The following is a 21,516-nucleotide window of genomic DNA, read 5'->3' on the forward strand; positions in this document are numbered from 1 at the left end:
TTTCAGAGTCCCCAAAGAATTTTGAATTATCCATACCACTGCCGCCCTTCAGGTACTTAGATACTTGATACCTGACTGTATTTGTTCATCGCCGTGCCTTTACTCCTTTTTGCAGTTGCTTGCTGCAATCCAGCTGTTTGGCGCCAACCTGGATGACTATCTGCATTTGTTATTGCCCCCTATCGTGAAGTTGTTTGATGCCCCTGAAGTTCCATTGCCATCTCGAAAGTGAGCACCTGCCCTTTAGGACTAACAGTTATCAAGCTTTTAATGTTTTGTTGAAAATGCCCTTTTCTTAAGTCCCCAGGCCATCTTTCTGTTTTTTTGTTATTTCAACTCTCATTAGTTTAGTCCAGATATGTACCAGGTTTATGGAAATCTTCACTGTCCGCATCCCACAGGAATATGTGTTAGATCTCAGTACCCAAAATAATGTCAGAAGCCATTCCTTCCCGTTGGGCGCTGATTGTTAAGGTAGCCCTCAGCCACTTCTCTTACTCTTGGGCTGTGTGTTAGCAATTACTGTATGTCAGCGATTGTTGTAGGGCAGCGTTAGAGACAGTGGACCGCCTGACGGAGTCCCTGGATTTCACTGACTATGCCTCTCGGATCATTCACCCGATTGTGCGAACGCTGGACCAGAGCCCAGAACTGCGTCCCACAGCCATGGACACGTTGTCCTCACTCGTGTTTCAGCTGGGGAAGAAGGTGAGGCAGGAGTCCTCGACACGCGCGCTCTTCTGCCTTTGCAGACTCCTCCACTTGTTAGTCTGTAGGCCTCAATCACTGACAAAGAGCTAGGAATTGTTTGTGCCTTTTTTTCCTTCTTTATTCAGCAAGTATTTATTGAGCCACCTATGTGGGCTGAGTGCTGTTCTGGGGATAACGCTGTAACCAGAATGATGTCCTTGTTCTCACAGAGCTTACATTCCAATGAAGCAAAGCTACGAGACATAATTTATCTCGTAAGAGGAATGGGAGGGAGTAGGGAGAGATGCTGTTTCTTTAGAGGCAGACCTCTCTGATAAGGTAACATTTCAGCAGAAACCTAAATAAAGGAAAGACCCAACGCCAGGGAGCTGGCCGCAGGCAGAAGGATTAGCAAAGGCAAAGGTGCGAGATGGCAGTGTGCTTGAAGGGTGGGGGCAGCAGGAGAGCGGTGACTTCAGGGGAGGGAGCCAGGGGGAAAGTACTTGGAAAAGGCCATAGAGAGAACCTTGTAAAGGCTGTGCTGGCGGTAGGCATGGAAGCTAGGTATTGTGGCCAGTGGTTCTCAGATTGTGATCCCCGGACAAGCAGCATTAGCATCTACTTAGCTGGGCGCTCCTTAGAACTGCAGATTTTCACGCCTCACCCCAGACCTACCAAGCCAGCAATTCTGACTGTGGAGCCCAGCAATCTCTGGTTTCATATGCCTTCCAGGTGGTTCTGATGCCCACTAAAATTTGCACATCGCTGTTGTAGGCCATTACAGTTGGCTTTCAGTCTGAGCAAGACTAGAATTCTTTGGAGATTTTGAGCACAGGAATACTGTGATCTGACGTAACATTTTTCAGTGATCATTCTCAGTGCTGTGTGGAAGAATAGACTGGGCCAAGAGGGGAAGCAGAGAGACCATTAAAATAAGAGGCTGTTGCAGTGACGCAGATGGAAGGTGATGGGGATGAGGATCATAGCACAAGGGGTAAAAAGTACCACAGAGCTAGTCCCAAACCCAGAAGTAGTAGCTGTAATGTGGTAGGGGTAATATTCTTTTTTCTATTTCCCACTCTCCAAAGTAATGGTTTCTGATCTGCTTCCTCTCTTGTCATAGTACCAAATTTTCATTCCAATGGTAAATAAAGTTCTGGTGCGACACCGAATCAACCATCAGCGCTACGATGTCCTCATCTGCAGGATTGTCAAGGTGAGCTGCGCTTTGTTTCTGTTTCCGAGTCCCACATTGTCTTTCTCAATTGGTATTCTTGTAATCTTAGCAGTGGGGGTATATCTAGCTTTTTAGCTCTGAACTAGAGATTGGCAAACTTTTTCTGTCAAGATAGTAAATTTTTTCAGCTTTGTAGGCTATGTGGTCTCTGATGAAACTACTCAGCTCTGCCACTGCAGCCTGTAAGCAGCCATATGCATATGTAAACGAATGAGTCTGATTGCGTTGCAGTAAAACTGTATTTATGGACACCAGATTATGGTTCTCTAATAATTTTCACGTGTTGCAGAATATCAATCTTCTTTCAATTTTTTTTCAATCATTAAAAAATGCAAAAACCATCCTTGGCTCTCAGGTCCTACAAAAACAGGCAGCAGCTCCTTGCCGGCCCAGCTCTTTGTCACGTTTATGGCTCACGGTTGTCTCACATTTGCCAGTTGCATGCTCGTACTACTAAGTCAGTGCTTGCCAGTGGCCAGGAGTGACCAACACAGACTGGTCTCAGTGCGGAATATAGCCCACCTGTGATTCAAGCTGTCCATATGTGGAATCTTAACCTAAATCCTGGCTCTTCCAGAAGGTGTGACCCTCCCAAGGTTTAAGGATGTTTTCTAAACTGGGAGCGGCTTGTGGAGTTGCAGGGTGGTTCTCTAAATCTCTGGTTGCAGGGATACACCCTTGCTGATGAAGAAGAGGACCCTTTGATTTACCAGCATCGAATGCTGCGGAGTGGCCAAGGGGATGCCTTGGCTAGTGGACCAGTGGAAACGGGACCCATGAAGAAACTGCACGTCAGCACCATCAACCTCCAAAAGGCAGGTCCATCGTTTCCGGGGGGGGGGGCTTGGAAAGGAGAGCCCCTGCTCTTCTCTCTTGTTCAAAACTTTCAGCTCTTGCTGTCTTCTGTTTAAAACAACCAAAAACCAAGCATCTTTCTGAAAATCTAGATACCACGAACTTAGGTCATTTTGTTTTTTCTCCAAGTATCTGAATTATACAATTTTTTAATAGAAGGAAAATAAAGAACAAGGTGTCCTTTTGTGTTCCCTTGGAGCTTTGACAGTGGAATGCATTGTTGCAAATAGCGTTCTCATTTTTTACATGAACAGAACACAACCAGTGAGCCTCCTAGTTAGCACTGAGCCTGATGCAGGCTCTTTAAAGCAGTGCTTCTCAAACTTCTCAGATTCATTGGGCTTACCACATGCTGGGGAGCTTGTTGTTAAAATGCTTGTTCTGATTCAGGCCCAAGCTCAGGCCTTGATAGTCTCCATTTCTGACAAGCTCCCAAGTAATGCCGATGCCAGTGGTCCACGGACCACACTTTGAGTAGCAAGGTTTTAGATCTCTGCAGATCAGTACTGGATTCTCTATGCTGACCAAAGCCTGGGATATAACCAGCTTCTCATCATGTATGCCACCAGCTATGCACTTAAAAACAGGCAGTTTCAAAGCATCTCTAATGGATGGATCTAAACAGAGTAATCATATACTTCACTGACTTCTAAATAAATATACCAGGTTGCTTATTCTCCACATTTTGCATTAGTCTTTAGTACTTCTAGTGACTGTAAGCAGCTCCCAGTTTGAATTTCAATGTGGTAGTTTTCTTTATTAGCAGCTGATGCAACACAGCTGCATTTCATGTGTAGCAGCAGATAGAGGTAAAGAACTGGGCAGGGCTGGGTCCTAGTTGACTTGGCGTCTTCTTTTGGCCAAGCCCATAACGATTTGCACACAGAGCTGTGTGCGTGTGCTCACCCACAGCTTTGAAACACTGGCCTGTACTCCTGACATCAGTCTTCACCCACACAGACAGCTGCAAAGTGACCACTACTGAGAAACGTTTGATGATTTAAGATGAAAGTGGTAAAATACCCCTGGGTCATGAGTGATGCTGCTCTAACTCTGTGTGTTTTGTAACTGCTAGTCCAAGACTTCAGGAGGAGAAAGGTCATCAACACCTGGCATTCCCAAGCAGTTGTTGAGGCCACCATGCTGACACCTCACATTTGAGGGAGGGGCCAGACAAGGAGGCCAGGTGCACGTTCCCACCCAGATGTTTTCAGCCTGCCTAGGTTCAGAATGTCCTTCCAACCAGGCAGCTGTCCACTCAGCTTTAGGGCTTTGTTCTCTCTATTTTAGGAAATTCCCCACTGGTCTAGTTTGCTTCCAGAAAGTTTTGCTTTCTACCCAGGACTTGGAAAAATAAGCATAACCTTTGCCAAACAGAAAAAAGAATCTCAGTCTGTCTCACCTGAGAGAACAGATCAAGTTAAAAAACCCTAAACAAAGCTCTCCACAGCTGACTCTCAGATCCATTTCATCGAAAAGTAAATTTTGCTTCTACATATTCATGTGATGATAATTAGGGATTGGTATATTTGTCAGTTTTAACCAGCTTTCAGAATAATAATTTGCCACCTCAGTCACCTTTCTGTTGGCTATGCTAATAGAGGATTTACGTAGTACAGAAAACATACAAACCATTTATGTGTACCTCTAGGATGCCTTCCAGGATTCTCAGCAGCTTTCTTGTCTCATGATAATCTATTCGGGCTTACCTTCTAAATGAATAAGCTGGCATTCCATCAGCGTGCACCAGTGTAGCCAGATGAGGCAGTCAGCGGCGGGTGGGTGAGGAGAGGAAACTGGCTGGAGTTTCAACAGTTACTGTAGAACCCAGAGAATTGAGAGTTGATTATGTTTTAAATTACAGAGCAATGGGGAAAGGCCCAGGTGAGGGACATATCCTGTTTGATAGATTGTGCAGTTGTTCCTTAAGCTGAAATTTTTTGAAGAGCCTTTTGCTACCATTTATCAAATGGTACCAATGTTAATGATAGCACTAACCACCACCAACATTTGTTGAGCGCTTCCCATGTGTCAGGCACTGTTGTGAGCACTTTACATGTATTGACTCATTTAATCTTCACAGTAACCCTGTAAGTTTGACGCTGTCATTAGTGTCCCTCTTTTATGGATGTGGACATTGAGGTACTGAAAGGTTAAGTAATTTGCCCAATGTCAACCAGTAGATGGTGGAGCCAGGATCTGACCCAGGTTATGACTCCAGAGACCAGTCTTTTAACCACTGTGTTGCATTGCCTTCGCCTTGCCCAAGCTCAACCTCATATCATTAGAGGGCAAAAGACATTAGTAATGCTTCCTTGTATGTGTCTGACTTCTAAATGCCTTGTAATACAGTGCCGGTATCCAGAGACTCGCTGTGTAGGAAGGAAACCAGAAATCTGTGGATCGAAAAGGACTTGATGTTCCCATTTCGTTCAACAGAACAAGGTCTAAAAGTCTTTGGTATCTTCTTCTAGTTCAGGGGTTCTCATTGTATGGTGAGTGAGAATCCGTCACATAAATTTTTAATTTGTCTCTCGTAGTATCTCTACTTCAGTTTTTGACAAAAAATATTAGTTTATGTAATGTTACTCCTTGGTAACTCATCAAAAGCTATAGCAAATCTCCATTTATCCCAGGGAGGTGATGGGTTGAGTCATTGATGGTCAGGTGGTGTAGCACATGGGTGTCTCTTGCACTCCCTGGACTACTTCACTTGAGAACTTCTGCTTTAACTTATCTGATTTCCCTATTTAGGGAGGATTGACATGTCTGTTCTGCCAGTAAAATCCTTTAAGAATATATTTTAAAAGTTAGGGATTTAGTAGTTAGGGCTAAGCCAATTCAACGAGATGTCATTTTGATAATACGAGCCACCATGTTCTGCTCGTCTGTTCCAGCTAGGCCCTTTAGCTGCATTATCCCTAAATGAGGAAGATTAAGACTCAGACAGCAGTGTACAAGTAATTTGCCCAGAGTCACTACAACAGGTGAGTGGCAGGGCCAGGGTTCCAGCCAGGTGTTTCTAACTTCGGAGTAGCAGGCACTCCGCGTAAAGCACTGACTTGTGCTGAGCACTGTGCTAAATCCGTTACACATATTAACTTAGTTAATCTTTTTTTTTTTTAAATCTTGGCCATGCTGTGTGGCATGCGGGATCTTAGTTCCCTGACCAGGGATTGAACCCGCGCCCCATGCAGTGGAAGCATGGAGTCTTAACCACTGGACTGCCAGGGAAGTCTCTAACTTAGTTAATTAATCCTTAAGACACCCTCTGGGGGCTTCCCTGGTGGCGCAGTGGTTAAGAATCCGCCTGCCAATGCAGGGACACAGGTTCGAGCCCTGGTCCGGGAAGATCCCACATGCCGCGGAGCAACTAAGCCCGTGCGCCACAACTATTGAGCCTGCGCTCTAGAGCCCGCGAGCCACAGCTACTGAAGCCCACACGCCTAGAGCCTGTGCTCCGCAGCAAGAGAAGCTACCGCAATGAGAAGCCCGCGCACCACAGCGAAGAGTAGCCCCCGCTCACCGCAACTAGAGAAAGCCCGCGCGCAGCAACAAAGACCCAACTCAGCCATAAATTAACTAATTAATTTAAAAAAGAACACCCTCTGACGTGGGGACTATTATCCACACTTTACAGATGAGGAAACTGAGGCACAGGGAAGTTAAGTAACTTGCCCAAGATCAGACACCCAATACGTTACATACCTGGGATTTGAACTCCAGCCACTGAGCTCCACAGAGTGTGGCTGCTGACCACTCCCCTTTACTGCCCAGCTCCAGGGCCTGAATCTTTCCATCCACCTCCCTAAGCTGCCCCTGCTAGTACCTCTTGGTGCCTGGAGAGCTCAGAGTTTTGAGGAAAGTTGGAGGGGATAAACTGCAAAGTAAAAATTCAATCTGTTCAACTCCTTTTGTCTCATTCCGCCATACTGCCGTGTACTCTGGGCTCAGTGCTCACCTGATGGTCACACTATTGAGGATGGTGTCAACCTGAGCATTTCCCCCCTCCCTGTGTGACTCTGCTGTAAGATGAGCCAGTGTCCCACTGCAGGGTGTCCCGGGCCCCTCACACACTGCTGGAGGCCATTCGGCTTTGTTGGATGCATTCTGAGTGTGACGGTCCCCATCCACTCTGGGGCTGTAGAGGTCTCTGCTTTGCAGATACAGTCCAGCGCAAATGAGGTGTAAAACAGGCTTTCTTTAGGTGATGAGAGTTTGCTGCTTTTGTTTTATGGCTTTAAATATTACTCTTTTGTATTTGTGCTTGGGGAATTTTATCATGAGAGGTATAATTTTATAAATCAAAGAAGTGGAATAATCATTAGATAGGCAAGGGCTCTTTACAATTGGCCCTTGCAGTTGATGGTTTTCCATTGTCGCCTGTGGCATGATAGGCCTGGGGAGCTGCCAGAAGGGTCTCCAAAGATGACTGGTTGGAATGGCTGAGGCGGCTGAGCCTGGAGCTGCTGAAGGACTCCTCATCACCCTCCCTGCGCTCCTGCTGGGCCCTGGCACAGGCCTACAACCCGATGGCCAGGTATGGTGTGTCAGGGCTCCCTTCCTCCCAGCTTCAGATTGGGATCAAGAGGATCAGCACGTAGAAAATGTTGTATAAGAATTAGTTTTTATTAGCAGTAATAGTAAAAGGGTTTTTTAATTTTGTTAACCTCTGGGGGAAAAGATAAAAAGGCAAATTGAACAAGCTCTTATTATAGGAAAAACATCCATCTTAACCTTGCTAGTATACCTTTCCTTAGTAGATCTGGGTCCAAAACTTTAATTACAAAGTCATTTATAACTCTGAAAACAACTATGTAATAGCTTAACATAACCTGTTTTCCGATAATAGTGATACTCCAGTTATGTATTGCTGCATTACAAATACCCCAAGACTTAGTGGTCTAAAACAACAGCAGTCTAAAATTACTTATTTTACTCGCAAATCTGCAACTTGGGCAGGACTTGTGGGAACAGCTTGTCTCTGCCCCACACAGTGTCAGGGGTATTTGTCCAGGGGCTAGAAGATCCACTTCCAAGACGGCTCATCCATATGTCTGGTAAGTTGGGGCTGACTGTTGGCTGGAAGTTCAGCCCTGGCCGGGGGCCCTGGTTCCTCTCCACGTGGGTTGCCCTATGGGTTGCTCAGGCTTCCTCACAGGATACTGGCTGGGTTCAAGAGTGAGTGTCCCCAGGGGAACGAGGCAGAAGTGCGTGGTGCTTGTATGACCTAGTCTTGGAGGTCACATGGTGTTACTTCTGTCCCACTGCGTTGTTGAAGGCAGTCACAAAGGCCTACTCGGGCTCAAGGGGAGGAGACGTGGATGCCACCTTTTTATAGGGGAGTGGAAAGATCCTAGAAGAGCATATGGAACAGGAGCTAGTGCTGCAGCCATCTTCGGAAAATAGAATTTGCCATAAAAAAATACTATAAACCTTTAACAGTGAATCTTAAATAGTCATTGAAAATTTGGTTTATAAAAAGTTTTAATGCATGTAAAAGATCCATAGTATGATGTAAGTGAATAAAATGGAATACAAAATGGTATAAATGTGTGATTTCAACTATTAAAAGTATATGTACATAGGGAAAAGATTAGAAAGTAATACAATAATGATTATCTCTAAGTAGGAGGATTTAAGGAGCAATTCTTTTCTTTTTAATTCTTTTCCTTATTTTCTAAATTTTTCTACAATGGACAGTTCTTATTTATAATGAGGCATTAAATGGTGATTTAATTAACAATCCTTTTCATTAGCAAGAAGCAAAAAATGAGGTGTTCCATTTCACTTTCATCAGCACAGCTGGTTTGCTATTTGGAGTGTATTTAGCAAGAATAGCGATGGTCCCTGAGGCTGTTGCTTGGATGCCATGATTTAGTTCATCTGATTTCTTTCAAATATTTTATAATGCTTAAAGATCATTCCTAGGACTTCTCTGTTTCCATAGTGTGCAGATTTCACACGCTCGGCTACTGTAGCGTACCTCTCATCTGCTCCAAGTCCCTTTTGGGCACACTGTCATCCAAAAGAGGCTTGTGATAAATATACACATATGTGTCTATCCCCTTAGTGCCAAGTATGTTCATTTGGGAGCCAGCGTGGCCTTGGACCTAGATCAGAAAGCTTACTTCTTAATTTACACAGGGTTTCTTTCGGTCTTCATGTTATCCTTTGAATTTCAAATTTTGTTTTCTTCCATCAGATTCCAAAATTATATATACCTCGATCTGACTTAACCTTTTAAAATATGTAATGAAAAGTAGATGTATAAGCATCAGATGCTTTACCCCACACGTTATCCAGGCATATCCTGTAGTTTCCAACTACCCTCTCCACACATTCACCAAAAAAAGAGGGGGGTAGGATTAAAATTTAGATGTCAGGGGTAGCAAATATATTCACCCAAGTGGTGCTGTAATGATTTTAAATAGTTGTAGTGATCCTAGAAATGATACCTGTGCTTCCAGGTCTTCCCAAGGCCCCAGCTCTTAGAGGTTTGGCTAAGAGAATCTTTTAAGACTTACGGATTTGGATTCTATTTTCTAATACTGCTAGTTTCTTAAGTTCTGTTGTCATTTTGTTTATGACCATCCTACTAAAGGTTCTGCTTATATTTTGAAAAGCAATAGCAGATGCTGCCTTTGCCACTTCTGATCTTAGGACTTTGGACATTGCCTGAGAAGAAACATCCCAAGAATCATTTGAAGATTATTGTTTTCTGAATCTGTTATGTCAACTGCTATGTTAGAAGTCCCTTTCTGTTCATCCCCTCCAATGAAGAGAAGTGATGCAACCACTGTGGAGACAAGTTACTCTTCTCTGCTCTTCTTTCTCCCCACACACCCCGCCCCGCCCCCTCCCCCAGTTCCCTGTACCTGCACTGTAAAATACAACAGTCACTAGCCACGTGTGCTTATTTTAACTTAATTAAAATTAACTAAAACTTAAAATTCAGTTCCTTAGTCACACTTATCAAAGTTCAAGTGTTCATTGACCAATGGCTACCATATTGGACAGGGAAGATATAGACCATTTCCAGCAAGTTCTTTTGGACAGCCCTGGCCTGTATAACCATAATCAGTGATGCCGGGAGTAGATTGATAGGTGTGACTTTGTGGCACCAGGCAGAGGCAGGAGAGGCATTTCCAACATTTGTCTCCACTCCTGTCTGCCTTCAGGGATCTCTTTAACGCTGCGTTTGTGTCCTGCTGGTCTGAGCTGAATGAAGACCAGCAGGATGAGCTCATCAGAAGCATCGAGTTGGCCCTCACCTCCCAGGACATCGCTGAAGTCACACAAACCCTCTTAAACTTGGCTGAATTCATGGAACACAGTGACAAGGTGAGACTTTGCCCGATTGTCCAGATGGAGCCTGACAGGGAACCAGGTGGTGAGAGGGGAGAAGCGCCCGCACAGCCCACTCTTGCTTGTGCCCCGTCTGCCATTTTCCTATGCTGTGGGGTTCTCTTCTCCAGGGCCCCCTGCCATTGAGAGATGACAATGGCATTGTTCTGCTGGGTGAGAGGGCTGCCAAGTGCCGAGCATATGCCAAAGCGCTACACTACAAAGAACTGGAGTTCCAGAAAGGTCCCACCCCTGCCATCCTAGAGTCTCTCATCAGGTAGGCCATAAACCCTTTTTAATTGCTGCCTTCATCTAAAATGACCTCTCTTCTCCCACTGCCTGGTGACAGTTCACTGGAGGCACTTGGAGACCTCTGCTCTGTGAAATCTGCCATCAGGCCTGGCCAGCACGTTTAAATGAGATGTGGTTGCAGATGGCTCTCCCCAGTATTCTAGCCAGAAGTGTCATTTCTGTTGACCCTTAGCACCTGGGCTTCTGTTGTTTTCCAACCTGTGCTTACTTGTCCCAATGAAATTAGCCTAGAAGCAGTTCTGTGGACAGAGCAGCCTAGGAAAGATAGATTTTACGTCCGGGTTAGATCGCGCTCTCTGGCTTGGGACTAGGAGCTGGATTCTGTGCCTCAAAGACCACCCAAGGGCAGGGTGGGTTTTTATTGGCTAAATATGTTAGTGCCTGAGTCTTCCTCCTTGGAGTTATATGAATGTAAAAGACAGAGTCTGAAATTCAGTGGTCTTTTCCCCTCATTTGCTTATGTTCTCTCATAAGATGGTTTTGAGTCTTCTGGGTATGGAAAAAAATAGGTTGTTTAATAAATTTTTTGCTGTTATGAAATTACAAGCAGCCTTAAATGTTAGCGCCACAGCTCCTAGAGAACTGTTCACTTCCCCTAATGATCATCAGAGAATATTAACTTCAGGATCTAATTATCTTCATGTAAATGCTAACATGGTTGATCATTTCACTACAGATAGTTTAGGAAAAACCACCCAGCTAATGAGCACCTCCCCTGTGGCTGAAACAGCCTGCTGTGTGCGGCGCTTCCTTCATTGGAAAGGACAATCAAATAACCAAGTTCTCTGCTCGCTCTGCTTTTGAGTAGATGCTAAAAAGTGTTCCTTTAAACACTTTAAAGAGTGACCAAAAAGATAGAAATAGAATCAGGTTTTTGCCCAAATAAATTGGACTTTGAATGTCGATTTCTAAAATACCACATATGGTGACATTTTTTTTTTGACATTAACCTTGTCACAAAAAGTTTATACTTCAGTTATTCAGTTGTGTATCTATAAAAGTATGAGTAAATTTCAGCAACTATAGGTTTTGATTAATGTAATACGGATGTTTTGTCCCCCCCAACTTTATTGAGGAGTAATTGACAAATATAATTGTATATATTTAAAATGTACAGCATGATGATTTGATACGCATTGTGGAATGATTACTGAGATCAAAGTATTTAACACATCCATCACCTCACATGGTTAACTCTTTTGTGTGTGTGTGTGGTGAGAATGCTTAAGATCTACTCTCAGCAAATTTCAAATATACAAAACTATATTATTAGCTATAGTTGCTATGCTGTGCATTAGATACTCAGAACTTACTCATCTTACAACTGAAAGTTTATACCCTTTCACCTACATCTCCCCGCTTCCCCATTCTCCCATCCCCTGACAACCACCATTCTATTCTGTTTTTATGAAATCAGCTTTTTAAAAAATGATTCCACATATAAGTGATACTATACAGTATTTGTCTTTCTCTGTCTTACTTTACTTAGCATAATGCCCTCTAGATTCATCCATGTTGTCACAAATGGTAGAATTTCCTTCTTTATGGCTGAATAATATTCCATTATGTGTATATTATATGTGTGTGTATGTACATATATATATACACACATAATATATATATACATAAACTATGTTTCACATTTTCTTTATCCATTCATCTTTTGAAGGACATTTTAGGTTGTTTCCATATCTTGGCTATTGTGAATAATACTGCAATGAACATGGGAGTACAGATATCTCTTTGAGATAGTGATTTTGTTTCCTTTGAATATATATCCAGAAATGGAATTGCTGGCTCACATGGTACTTCTGTTTTCAATGTCTTTTGGAACCACCAGACTGGTACAGTGGTGTAGTAGCTGTACCACTTTACATTCCCACCAACAGTGCACAAGGGCTCCCTTTTCTCCACTTCCTTGCCAACCCTTATTATGTCTTGTCTTTTTAATAATCGTCATCCTACCAGGTGTGAGCTGATACCTCATTGTGGCTGTGCTTTGCATTTCCCTGATGATTAGTGCTGTTGGGCACCCGGTCATGTACCCATTGGCCAGTTGGATGTCTTCTTCAGAAAAATGGACTGTTTTTAGGTCCTTGGCCCATTTTTGAATTGGATTATTTGCTTTTTTGCTCTTCAGTTGTGTAAGTTCTTTATATATTTTAGATACTAACCCTGGGTTATGGTTTACAGATATTTTTCTCCCATTCTGTAGATTGTCTTTTCAATTTATTGATCGTTTTCCTTTGCTGTGCAGAAGTTTGCTTTTTAGTTTGAGGTAGTCCCACTTAATTTATTTTAGCTTTTGTTGCCTAGAGCCTCAATTTTCTTTAGTTGTGGGGTGTATAGCTGATGAGAGAAAATTATTAGCTACTTCTGCCCTAGGCATCTTGTGCTCTTCCTTCTCTTCATCTCCTAACCCCCAGTCTTTTTCTCCTCTCTCCAAGCAGTACTATGCTGGCCCATGAGCGTCTCAGATCCCCTGCCTGCCTTAGGAAGTTTCTGTCTGACTGCCTGTCCCATGGGAAGCCCTACTCCAGTGTACTTCTTCTCTACTCACTTTACTTCTTTGAAAATCCTGAGGGTCTTGCTTTTAAGGTTAAGTAGGTTCCCAACAATCAAAGGACTATAAGTACAGTAGAAAATAGTGAGTTCGAGAATTATGCTTACCTTACACTGACTAGTTCAAGTGAATGGTTCTTTTTGACAAGGAAAAATTGCTTCCTGAAGGTCAAAATTATTTGACATCTGTTATGACTAAAGATGTTTCTTTTCCCTCTGCGTATATGTAAGTTTGCTCAAGTAGAAAGTAGGAGTGTTGGTTTGCAAAGTGTTTTGAAGCCAGGTGGTGGCACTGGCCTCTGTGGCGGTTGGGTGGAGGTCAGACAGAGTTTGACCTCTTCCAGTGGATGCTGCTGCCCTTTTTGTCCCTCGCTTTTTCATCTTTGGCTTCCTGCTCCTCCCTTGGTTTCCCTGAAGACTGCAACACACTCAGATTCTCTTTCTCACGGCTCACTCTCTGATTTTTCACTTAAAACTTTCCACCATGCTCTCAGTGGTAATAGTAATAATTTTAAAAGGACCGAGGTTTAAAAGAGTTTATTGTAGAAGGAAGAAAAAACTTTGAATGTTTAAAACAAACTACAATATTGTATTTCTACAAAGCAAAATGCTTATATACAGCATGAATTATTTCTTAACCATAGTGCCATTTACCTTCCTGCTTCAGCCATTTTTTATAGATGAGATAAAAGAGGAAGCTCTTTGAGCCCTTTTCTTACAAAGTAAATAAAAATAGACATTATCTGTATTGACTGTGACTATTTTAAGGCAGTTTTTTGCAAGCGTCCACAGGGACTTATCTTCCCCTCCCGCTGGAGCTCCTGCCACCTCTGGACCCACTTCCTGCCTCTCAGTGCTGGGCCCTGATGGAGGCCGAGCAGGGGAGGTGCTCAGAGGCCAATTGCAAGGCCCAGAGCCCTGGAGTTTCCTCCGGTCAATTCCAGCCTGGGTCCGTTCACCTCCAGCAGAAAAATGTTTGTCTTTAAAAAAAAAATTGTGTAGACTGAAGATAATTTCATTGGATTTAAAAGCAGAAACTCCTCTCCTCCACCACCCTCTTCACTCCTTTCTCTAACACCCAGGAGAATCAAAATAATCTGGTCCTTTTTAGCAAAGGGATTTATTTTCTGCCCTCACATAACCTAGGCCTTAAGGAAGATGGTTAAAGTGAGCTCACAATTATTTTTCTTTCACAGAAAAATCATGTGGAAAAGAAGCTGCTGCTATGTCAGGGATCACAGGCAGACAGCCCACTCAGGCCAGCCCCCTGAGAAGTATGTGTCTGGACCCATTGTGTTTAAATACTTCCTCCCATTTACTGTAACGTCCTCAGTACATAGTTTTTTTTGTTCTCCTGAGAGACTTACTCTCTCACTGAAGATGATAGGCCATTTTCTGTCCCTGCCCTTTCTGTACTCCCTTCCTCTCCTCCTCTGCCTTTTCCCAGCCTCCGTCTGTCTCCGTTTCTCCAGCCCTGCTCCAGAGCAGGCTTCTTTTCACGGCTGGAAGTCTTCTGGGCGGATTTTCATCTCCACTCGTTTGAGGGAGTAGCTAGAGCCGTGCCAGCCGTACCAGGTGATGCCGTCCAGGTGCCTGTTGTGCTCCCCGAGGCGGTAGTAAACGCCGTTGAGGTTGGAGTCTGTGCAGCAGTTGTACCAGTATCCACCTGGGACAGGAGACAGGTCAGTGCTAGTCTGTCCTTGGAAATAGCTGATAGACTAGGCAGCAGGGATTTGTGATGTTTTTTAAACTATACCTAAGCCATTAGGGTCAGTGTCAAACAGGAGTACCAAAGCCAGAATACCAACTGCAGTTACAAATTCACTCTTTCTCCTCCAGTGGGACCATGGCCTTGTACCTGAACTCCCACCTCCCAACCCCAACTCTCACCCTTCCGGAGCTGGGCGCACTTGTCTAAGCAGTTGTCATTGTCCTTGTCCTTGGTGCTGAAGGCTGTGTTGTTGTGATAGACCAGGGCATCGTTCCCCACGTTGCCGCTGTAGTTCCCCAGGAAGAGGCGGTAGCTGTTCCGTTCATTGCCCAAAACAAAGTGGCTGTACTCAGCGTAGCGCATGTTGCCCTCCCAGTCCTGTCCGGGGGGCAGAGCCTTAGAAAACTGCAGCGGGGCCTCCTTTCCTACCATCCTGCACCTCTGCCCTCTCCCCAGCTGCAGCCATACACCTTTTTACTACTTTTTACTTTTTTATTACTTGTCTACCTCTAGTTTAACACACTAACCTGGGAATCAGAAAACAAGGGTCCTAGATCAGACTTCTCTCCTGGGTCACCATATGACCCTGGTTAGTCTCTCGTTCTCTTCCCCTTTACATCCCTGTCTGTAAGGCGTACACGTGTGTGTGTTTTGCTGTATCCCACTCTGAGATGTCATAAGAGTAACTTGAGAACATAGTGACGCTTCAGGGCCTTTGGTGAGGGTCACCAACCAATACCAGTAAGGCTTGCATGTAGAGGACCTCATGCCCCAGGCCAGGGCAGGGACCACAGTGTTTCAGCCCAGCTGACTGTTGGATTCCTCTGCTCTGGCCTGAGTCTGGCCTCTCCCTTGTACCTGCAGCCTCGTTTTTGTGAAAAATAGGAAAAAAAACCCTATTCTTCCTCAACTGTACTGCAACCTGCAGGAAAACCATCATAACAAGTACCCCAGCCGATGGTGAACAGGAGTAGGAATGACGCCCAGGAGCTGCACGCAGCGGGGCGCGGCGGGCCTGGTCTCGTGCTTACCTCCATCTCCACGCGTAGCCGGGTTGGCCGCCTGGAGAGCCGGTGGATGTGGTCGTTGCCCAGCCAGAAGTCCCCGTGGATGCTGCCGAAGCCCTGCTGGTACTGCTTCCAGTCCCGGAAGAAGGAGACGAGGCCACTCTTTCTCCTCTGAATGGTGGTCCAGCCACCACCTGAAGTCTCCATGTCACAGAACACCTGGAGCAGAGGGGGTGCCCTCCCCGGTCAGGATGTGCCGAGGCAGGCAGCGCGAGCCTGAGCGTGGCTTCCCACCCTTCTCCCACCCCGCAGAGCCAGGGGACGTGTGCCCTTCCACAGCCATGCTGGCTCACTAGGCAACGATTCTGCCCCAGGGTTGGCAAGCTGGGCAGGCTGGTGGTTTGCTGAGATCAAAATGGAGGATAAGAGCAAGTGCACGGAGAGTCTGAAGGGAAAAAGTCCAGGTCCTTCTGACACACTCCCTATATGTTCTCTTTTCTCCTCCCCAAAGAGTCACCGCCGTAGGATGCGGCAAGCGATCGCAGCTAGTTAGGTGGTGGTTATAGCATTATCTAACTATGTTAGAAGGTTTAGTGTTTGGTTGCTAATGATTTGAAGGAGCAAAGCAGACGCCTGGATTTTTTCCCCCCATAAATTGAGTGTTTAGATAGTTCTCTGGTATTGATGTGTTTGCTTCTCTGTCTTGAGTTTCCCTCTCTTTAGACTGTGTGTGACTAGCCCTGTTGTCCCCAGCCTTTGAGGGGGTGGAGGATAGATGGTAGTACATGGGCTGTGATGACCTCACCTCCAGCTCAGGGCTGCCCAGGAAGTCATCGGGAGGAAGCTTATACACTCCAGAGATGCGGTAGTTCTTCTGGTAGAGAGACGAGCAGTCATAGATGGCATCTACAAAAGGAGAAAACCACAGGGTGAGCATCCAAACCCAGGGGCTCTGTGGCTAGCCGGCATCCCTGCTGCATCTAAATTGAAAGTTTAGGAAGGGAGACTTCATTTCTACCACAAAATTCACAGGAGTGTTCATTGCTGGGCAGTGTCTGGACTTGGGAGAGGTGGGCATCAGGAGGCCAGGAACGGGTGTGTTTTGGCCTCACTGGTAGTAGGGCTGAGGGCTAGGGAAACCCTTCACCTGGATAGCACAACGGTACAAACAGGTGGCTTCAGGTCTGTGCTGAAATAAATGATCCTCCTGTAGTTCTAGGGCATGAATTCTGGAAATACAGTGTGTGAGGGCCACTCACAGATCCTCCTGTTTAATAGATGCAGCTTCTGGGACAGCCAGCCTCTATTCCTAAATAAGTCGTGAAGATCTCATAGGGTCTGGTTTTATTGTTTCTCGGTTTGTTTTTCTTGTTTTTCAGAGGTAATGGCTACTGCCTACTAGGTCCCTTATTAGCAGAGATTTATAATTTTATCTTTCCCTCCTTAATCCAACACTGCTAGACAAATGAAAATGCAAACACCCTAAGGAACCCTTGGAGGCCTTCCCCTGACACGATTATTAAGACAAGGAAATGAGAGCTTTGGGCAGGCGGGCTTTCACTCTGGGGTTGATTTTAATGTTTCCTCAGCTGCCCTGGGGGCTAGTGCTTTATGAAAGATTTTGTCTCCTTGTTGTTCTAAATATCAAAGAGCATTGTGGAAGGGACAGCCTTTCCAGATAGGATTCAGAGAGCAGGAACTCTCGCCTGTCTAGGAGATGTCTCCTGCCCACTGTATCTTGGGATTCTTTTCTTGGTGACCGCTGCACTGGACCTTCAAGAAGAGGACACAGTCGGCAGTTTCCCGCTGTGGGAATTGTTCAAGGCAGAGCACTTTGGGGAGGGGAAATGGGAGACCCTTGTCTTCCCTATCAGAGGTCATCACTTCCTCTTACTGATGAAAGCATCAACTTACTGCTTTCTCCAAGGGGCTAGCTACTTACAAAGTATAAAGGTGACCCCGCACCTGGTAGCAGAAAAGAAAAGTAAGGAATGATGGCCTGGGCAGGAAGAGTAAGAGGCCCGGCAAGACAGCTGCATTTGACTCCCAAGAAACTCCTTGCTGGGAGATGAGAAAATCCCGTTTGGAGGAGCAGGACGTGACATTGGTCAGATTCCTCTGTCTTGCATGGTCTCCTGTGTGTCTGGTTTCATCACACAGACCAAATCAGGACTCACTTGTCTGGAAAATGGCCTGAGAAGACCTTTCTAGTCCCAAACTGAGAGTCAGGAAGGACATGCTTAGAAAGTGATTTACACACACAAAAATTTTTTTATTGGAGTATAATTGCTTTACAATGTTGTGTTAGTTTCTGCTCTACAGTGAAGTGAATCAGCTATATATATACATATATCCCCTCCCTCGTGGACCTCCCTCCCCCCATCCCCTATCCCACCCATCTAGGTCGTCACAGAGCACCGAGCTGAGCTCCCTGTGCTGTACAACAGGCTCCCACTAGCTATCCATTTTACACGTGGTAGTGTATTTATGTCAAACCTAATCTCCCAGTTCATCCCACACAAAATTTTTAAGCTTAATTTCATGTTAAAACTTTTTCTTCATTTGAGTTGAGGATAACCAGTGAGACTTACTCTGCTCTTTATTCTTGGCTTGGTTTATAATATGACCAAAAAGATTTTCTTTTAAGTTTTTATATCAGCAAGAAATGACATATCTATAGACTATGCTCCTTGTAACTAATAATTTCCTGATAATTTCAGCAAACCAAATTTCTGTCTGAACAATAAATTCACCTTGGCCTGTCTAAGCCAAGCTAAGTAGAAACTGAAAATTGTTTTGGAAAAGAAAACAGTAAACGTATCTTATTTTCAGCCTACTAAAAATGTAAATTTCAACATTGCATTTTCCTGTATAACTGGGGAGAATTTTATTTGCAATTGTGGGAAAAAATAGAAACACCAGAATTGAGGAACCTTGAGGAGCCAGTCCTCTTTGAACATGAAGGAATCCTTCAGATGGCTCTGGGAGGCGTCTGTGCACTTAATTCTGAGCCAGTGAGAATTAGGTTGGCAGACAGGACACCGAAGTCCATTAATGCCCATTCCACTAAATCCCAGGGACCCGAGAGAACTGTTTTTGGCAAAACTTCGCTTCTAGAGACGTTATGATTTTGGTGTTCATTCCTGCTTCCTTGGGACTGAGGGTACAGCCGGTCAGCTCTGGGTAAGGAAGTGGACTAATCAGGAAAACTTGAACCCAGTTTCTAAGACTTGCTTTGTGACTTTGAGCAAACCGCATGATCTCTCTGTGTTCCGAGATGGTAATTCATACCTTCAATAGGCCGAAACATTGCAGGGATAAAAAAAAGCTGGGTAAACATACAGAACCTTAGAAATCAAAAGAAATACTTCGTAAGCCTTTGCTAAGGAGAAAATAGAGCTGGTGGCACGTACCCAAGAAAGTAAGTTCCATAAGAACCCACAGGGATCCTTCTGACGACCACGTCACCTAGAAGCAATGCTGCAGACGGGAGGCGCTCGACTATGTGAGGGGGAAGGTGGTGAGTAGCGTGAGGACACGTCCTCCTTACCTGCCAAGGTCTGGGTGACAGTCTGCGCTGCCTGCAGCTGCATGATGCCGATCTGATTGTTCATCTCGGAGTACTTGCTCTCGGCCTCTGTGAGCCGCGACTGCATGCGCTTGGAATTGCTCTCCAGCTCCATCACCTGCATGACCACGCTGACCCAGTCCCTTTCCTGCTTCCTGCTCAGGTCGCTCAGCAGGCTGCTTAGGTTGGCAATTTGGGCCTTGAGCTCCTTCGCCTCCTCACAGCAGCCGGCCACGGTGAGCTCTGCAGGTGTCTTGCGCTTAGGGGGCTTCTGTGGCCACACTGGGTGGCTGACAAAGGCCACAGTGAACATGCAGAGCCAGGCCACGGCCGAGAGAGTCTCTTTCAGCATCTTTCGTGGGCCTGGTTGAGGAAGGCTCTTCCTCTGGGGAAATCTGGCTGTGCCCAGCTGAGGTATGCAAAGCTGCGGCAAATTAGAACCTAGCCCTTTTGCTCTTGGTGGACTTACCACTTTGTTGTTCCTCTCTCCTTGCTCTTTCTTAGCCTTTCTCAAAACTTGAGTTTCTGAAAGCGCAGCTTAATTGGGTATCCTATAGCTTTCCTTCCCAAGACTGAATGCTCGACAAACTCAGCATCTTAAATATTGTTTGCTGCCTGCACCTCCACCCCTACCATGGCTGTGCATAGCGCTTTAGCCCCTCCCAGCTCATCTGGGAGGGTCAGGTGCCTGTTGGGTGAAGTCAGCGTAAACTTAGGCCAGAGGAGGGGAGGAGAGAGACAGGGGCAGTCTTTCTTTCCTTGCCTGCACAGTCTCTGGGCTAAGACGAGAGGACTGAATTCGTGTGTTTCCAGTTTTGCCTATTAGATTGTACCCCTGCCAGCCACTGGCTCTGCTCTATCAGCAAGCAGGGCAGGGTCAGAAGAATTTCCAGATTCCATTCTAAAGGTTATATAACCATGGGGTGAGCATAGGGTAGGCAAAGAGAGTTGGGAATAAGACTCTCCACTCACAGGGAGACCTGTTAATGCAATCCACGCTGTTTATACGAGGCTCTAGCCTATTTTGGCATCCTTCTGAATGTGCTTTTAACAAGGCTCGTTATTCCTTTCTCTGATCATCATTCAGTGTTTTACAAAACCCTCTTTTGGCCTGGATCTAACGCTATCTCACATTTGAAAATTTCCAAGTTAGAAAAGCTTTAGAAATAGAAGGATAGAGGAAATCTCTTAAGAAGCAAAAAAAGACTTTGTAGCTTGTACCCACAGGCTTTACCCAGTTGTCTTTCTTTTTACATACTTTCTCCTTCAATAAAGAATGGGCCAGCGTTCGCCTCTCACACTTGACATTTGGCATGGAAGTGGCAGCGATGGCAGCAGGGGTGAAAACGCAGGACTTGGTCCCGGGATGGGCACCTGCACGCCCGTCAGTGTTCAGGCAGAACAGAGAACAGGCACGGCCACGGCCCATGGTTCTAAACCTGGAAAGTATGTTAAAACGTAGAGAAAAGCATCCCCATTGCCTAATAATCCATGTCTAGAGTCTCATTTCCCTTTTCCTATGGAATATGGTTTGCAGATTTATTCTCTATATATGATATATATATCCCTGACAATAGGGATATTGTAATTTTTCATGTACTGTATTTAAAGGAGATTCCTCCTTTGAAAACAAATGGGGAAAAAAGCTGGGTTTTCAGCAAATCTTAAATCCTTAAAATGAGCTTTTCACTAAGAAGGTAAACAAAGTTCCCTCTGTCCATGCACGGTAACTGTCTTCGGAACATACTCTCGCTGTTTCCAGGTGCAGTGCTTATACTGTTGCTATTCCGTATGGGCCCTTCACACACAAGCCTGAGGCCGGGCAGCCCTTCCCGCCGTGACCCCCAGAGCCTTTTTCCAGTCAGGGCTTCTGTTTCTCAGGAAGTCATTTCTGTTCAGGCAGCTGGAGTTACCAAACACTTTTTTTTTTTTCCTGTAAATCAAAAAGCAGGAGCGGATCAGGTGGATCAGGGTTTGCTTGCTCACCTCCTCATCTCCTTTGCCTGCTTAGGAGTGAGGACGTCGCTGGAGTCCTATAGCAGCTTGTCATTCTGCTCAAAGGGGTCTTTCTAGAATTGGCACCGTCAGCCAGTCCCTGCTCTCTCTTTGCACATGTCTAGTCCCGCCGGGCACTGCAGCCTTAGCTCATGGAGCTCACTTCACTAAGGCGAACCTGGCCCCGACCGCCAGCATCCGACGGGGTCATTTAGCAGGGTCTGCTAAACTC

At 45.2% G+C, this 21,516-nt stretch overlaps 2 protein-coding genes across 4 annotated transcripts in view; one reads left to right on the forward strand and one right to left on the reverse strand.

The window, feature by feature from the left end:
* MTOR (mechanistic target of rapamycin kinase) overlaps nt 1–21,516 on the forward strand; it is a 118,810-nt gene that overhangs the window by 40,492 nt on the left and 56,802 nt on the right. For all 3 annotated transcript variants that reach the window (XM_061184971.1, XM_061184970.1, XM_061184972.1), the window contains exons 22-28: nt 116–228; nt 546–708; nt 1,814–1,906; nt 2,596–2,742; nt 7,180–7,322; nt 9,964–10,126; nt 10,261–10,406. In XM_061184971.1, the coding sequence (XP_061040954.1) occupies nt 116–228; nt 546–708; nt 1,814–1,906; nt 2,596–2,742; nt 7,180–7,322; nt 9,964–10,126; nt 10,261–10,406 (968 nt within the window). The remainder of the gene's footprint in view (nt 1–115; nt 229–545; nt 709–1,813; nt 1,907–2,595; nt 2,743–7,179; nt 7,323–9,963; nt 10,127–10,260; nt 10,407–21,516) is intronic.
* ANGPTL7 (angiopoietin like 7) lies at nt 14,500–19,641 on the reverse strand. The gene is made up of 5 exons (XM_061184973.1): nt 19,272–19,641; nt 16,527–16,627; nt 15,746–15,940; nt 14,894–15,092; nt 14,500–14,669 (listed from the first exon to the last, which is right to left on the reverse strand). Exons 1-5 carry the CDS (start codon nt 19,639–19,641, stop codon nt 14,500–14,502), a joined length of 1,035 nt encoding a protein of 344 aa, XP_061040956.1.

This window comes from Eubalaena glacialis, chromosome 3 (genome assembly GCF_028564815.1).
Source record: "Eubalaena glacialis isolate mEubGla1 chromosome 3, mEubGla1.1.hap2.+ XY, whole genome shotgun sequence".
Taxonomy (NCBI): domain Eukaryota; kingdom Metazoa; phylum Chordata; class Mammalia; order Artiodactyla; family Balaenidae; genus Eubalaena; species Eubalaena glacialis.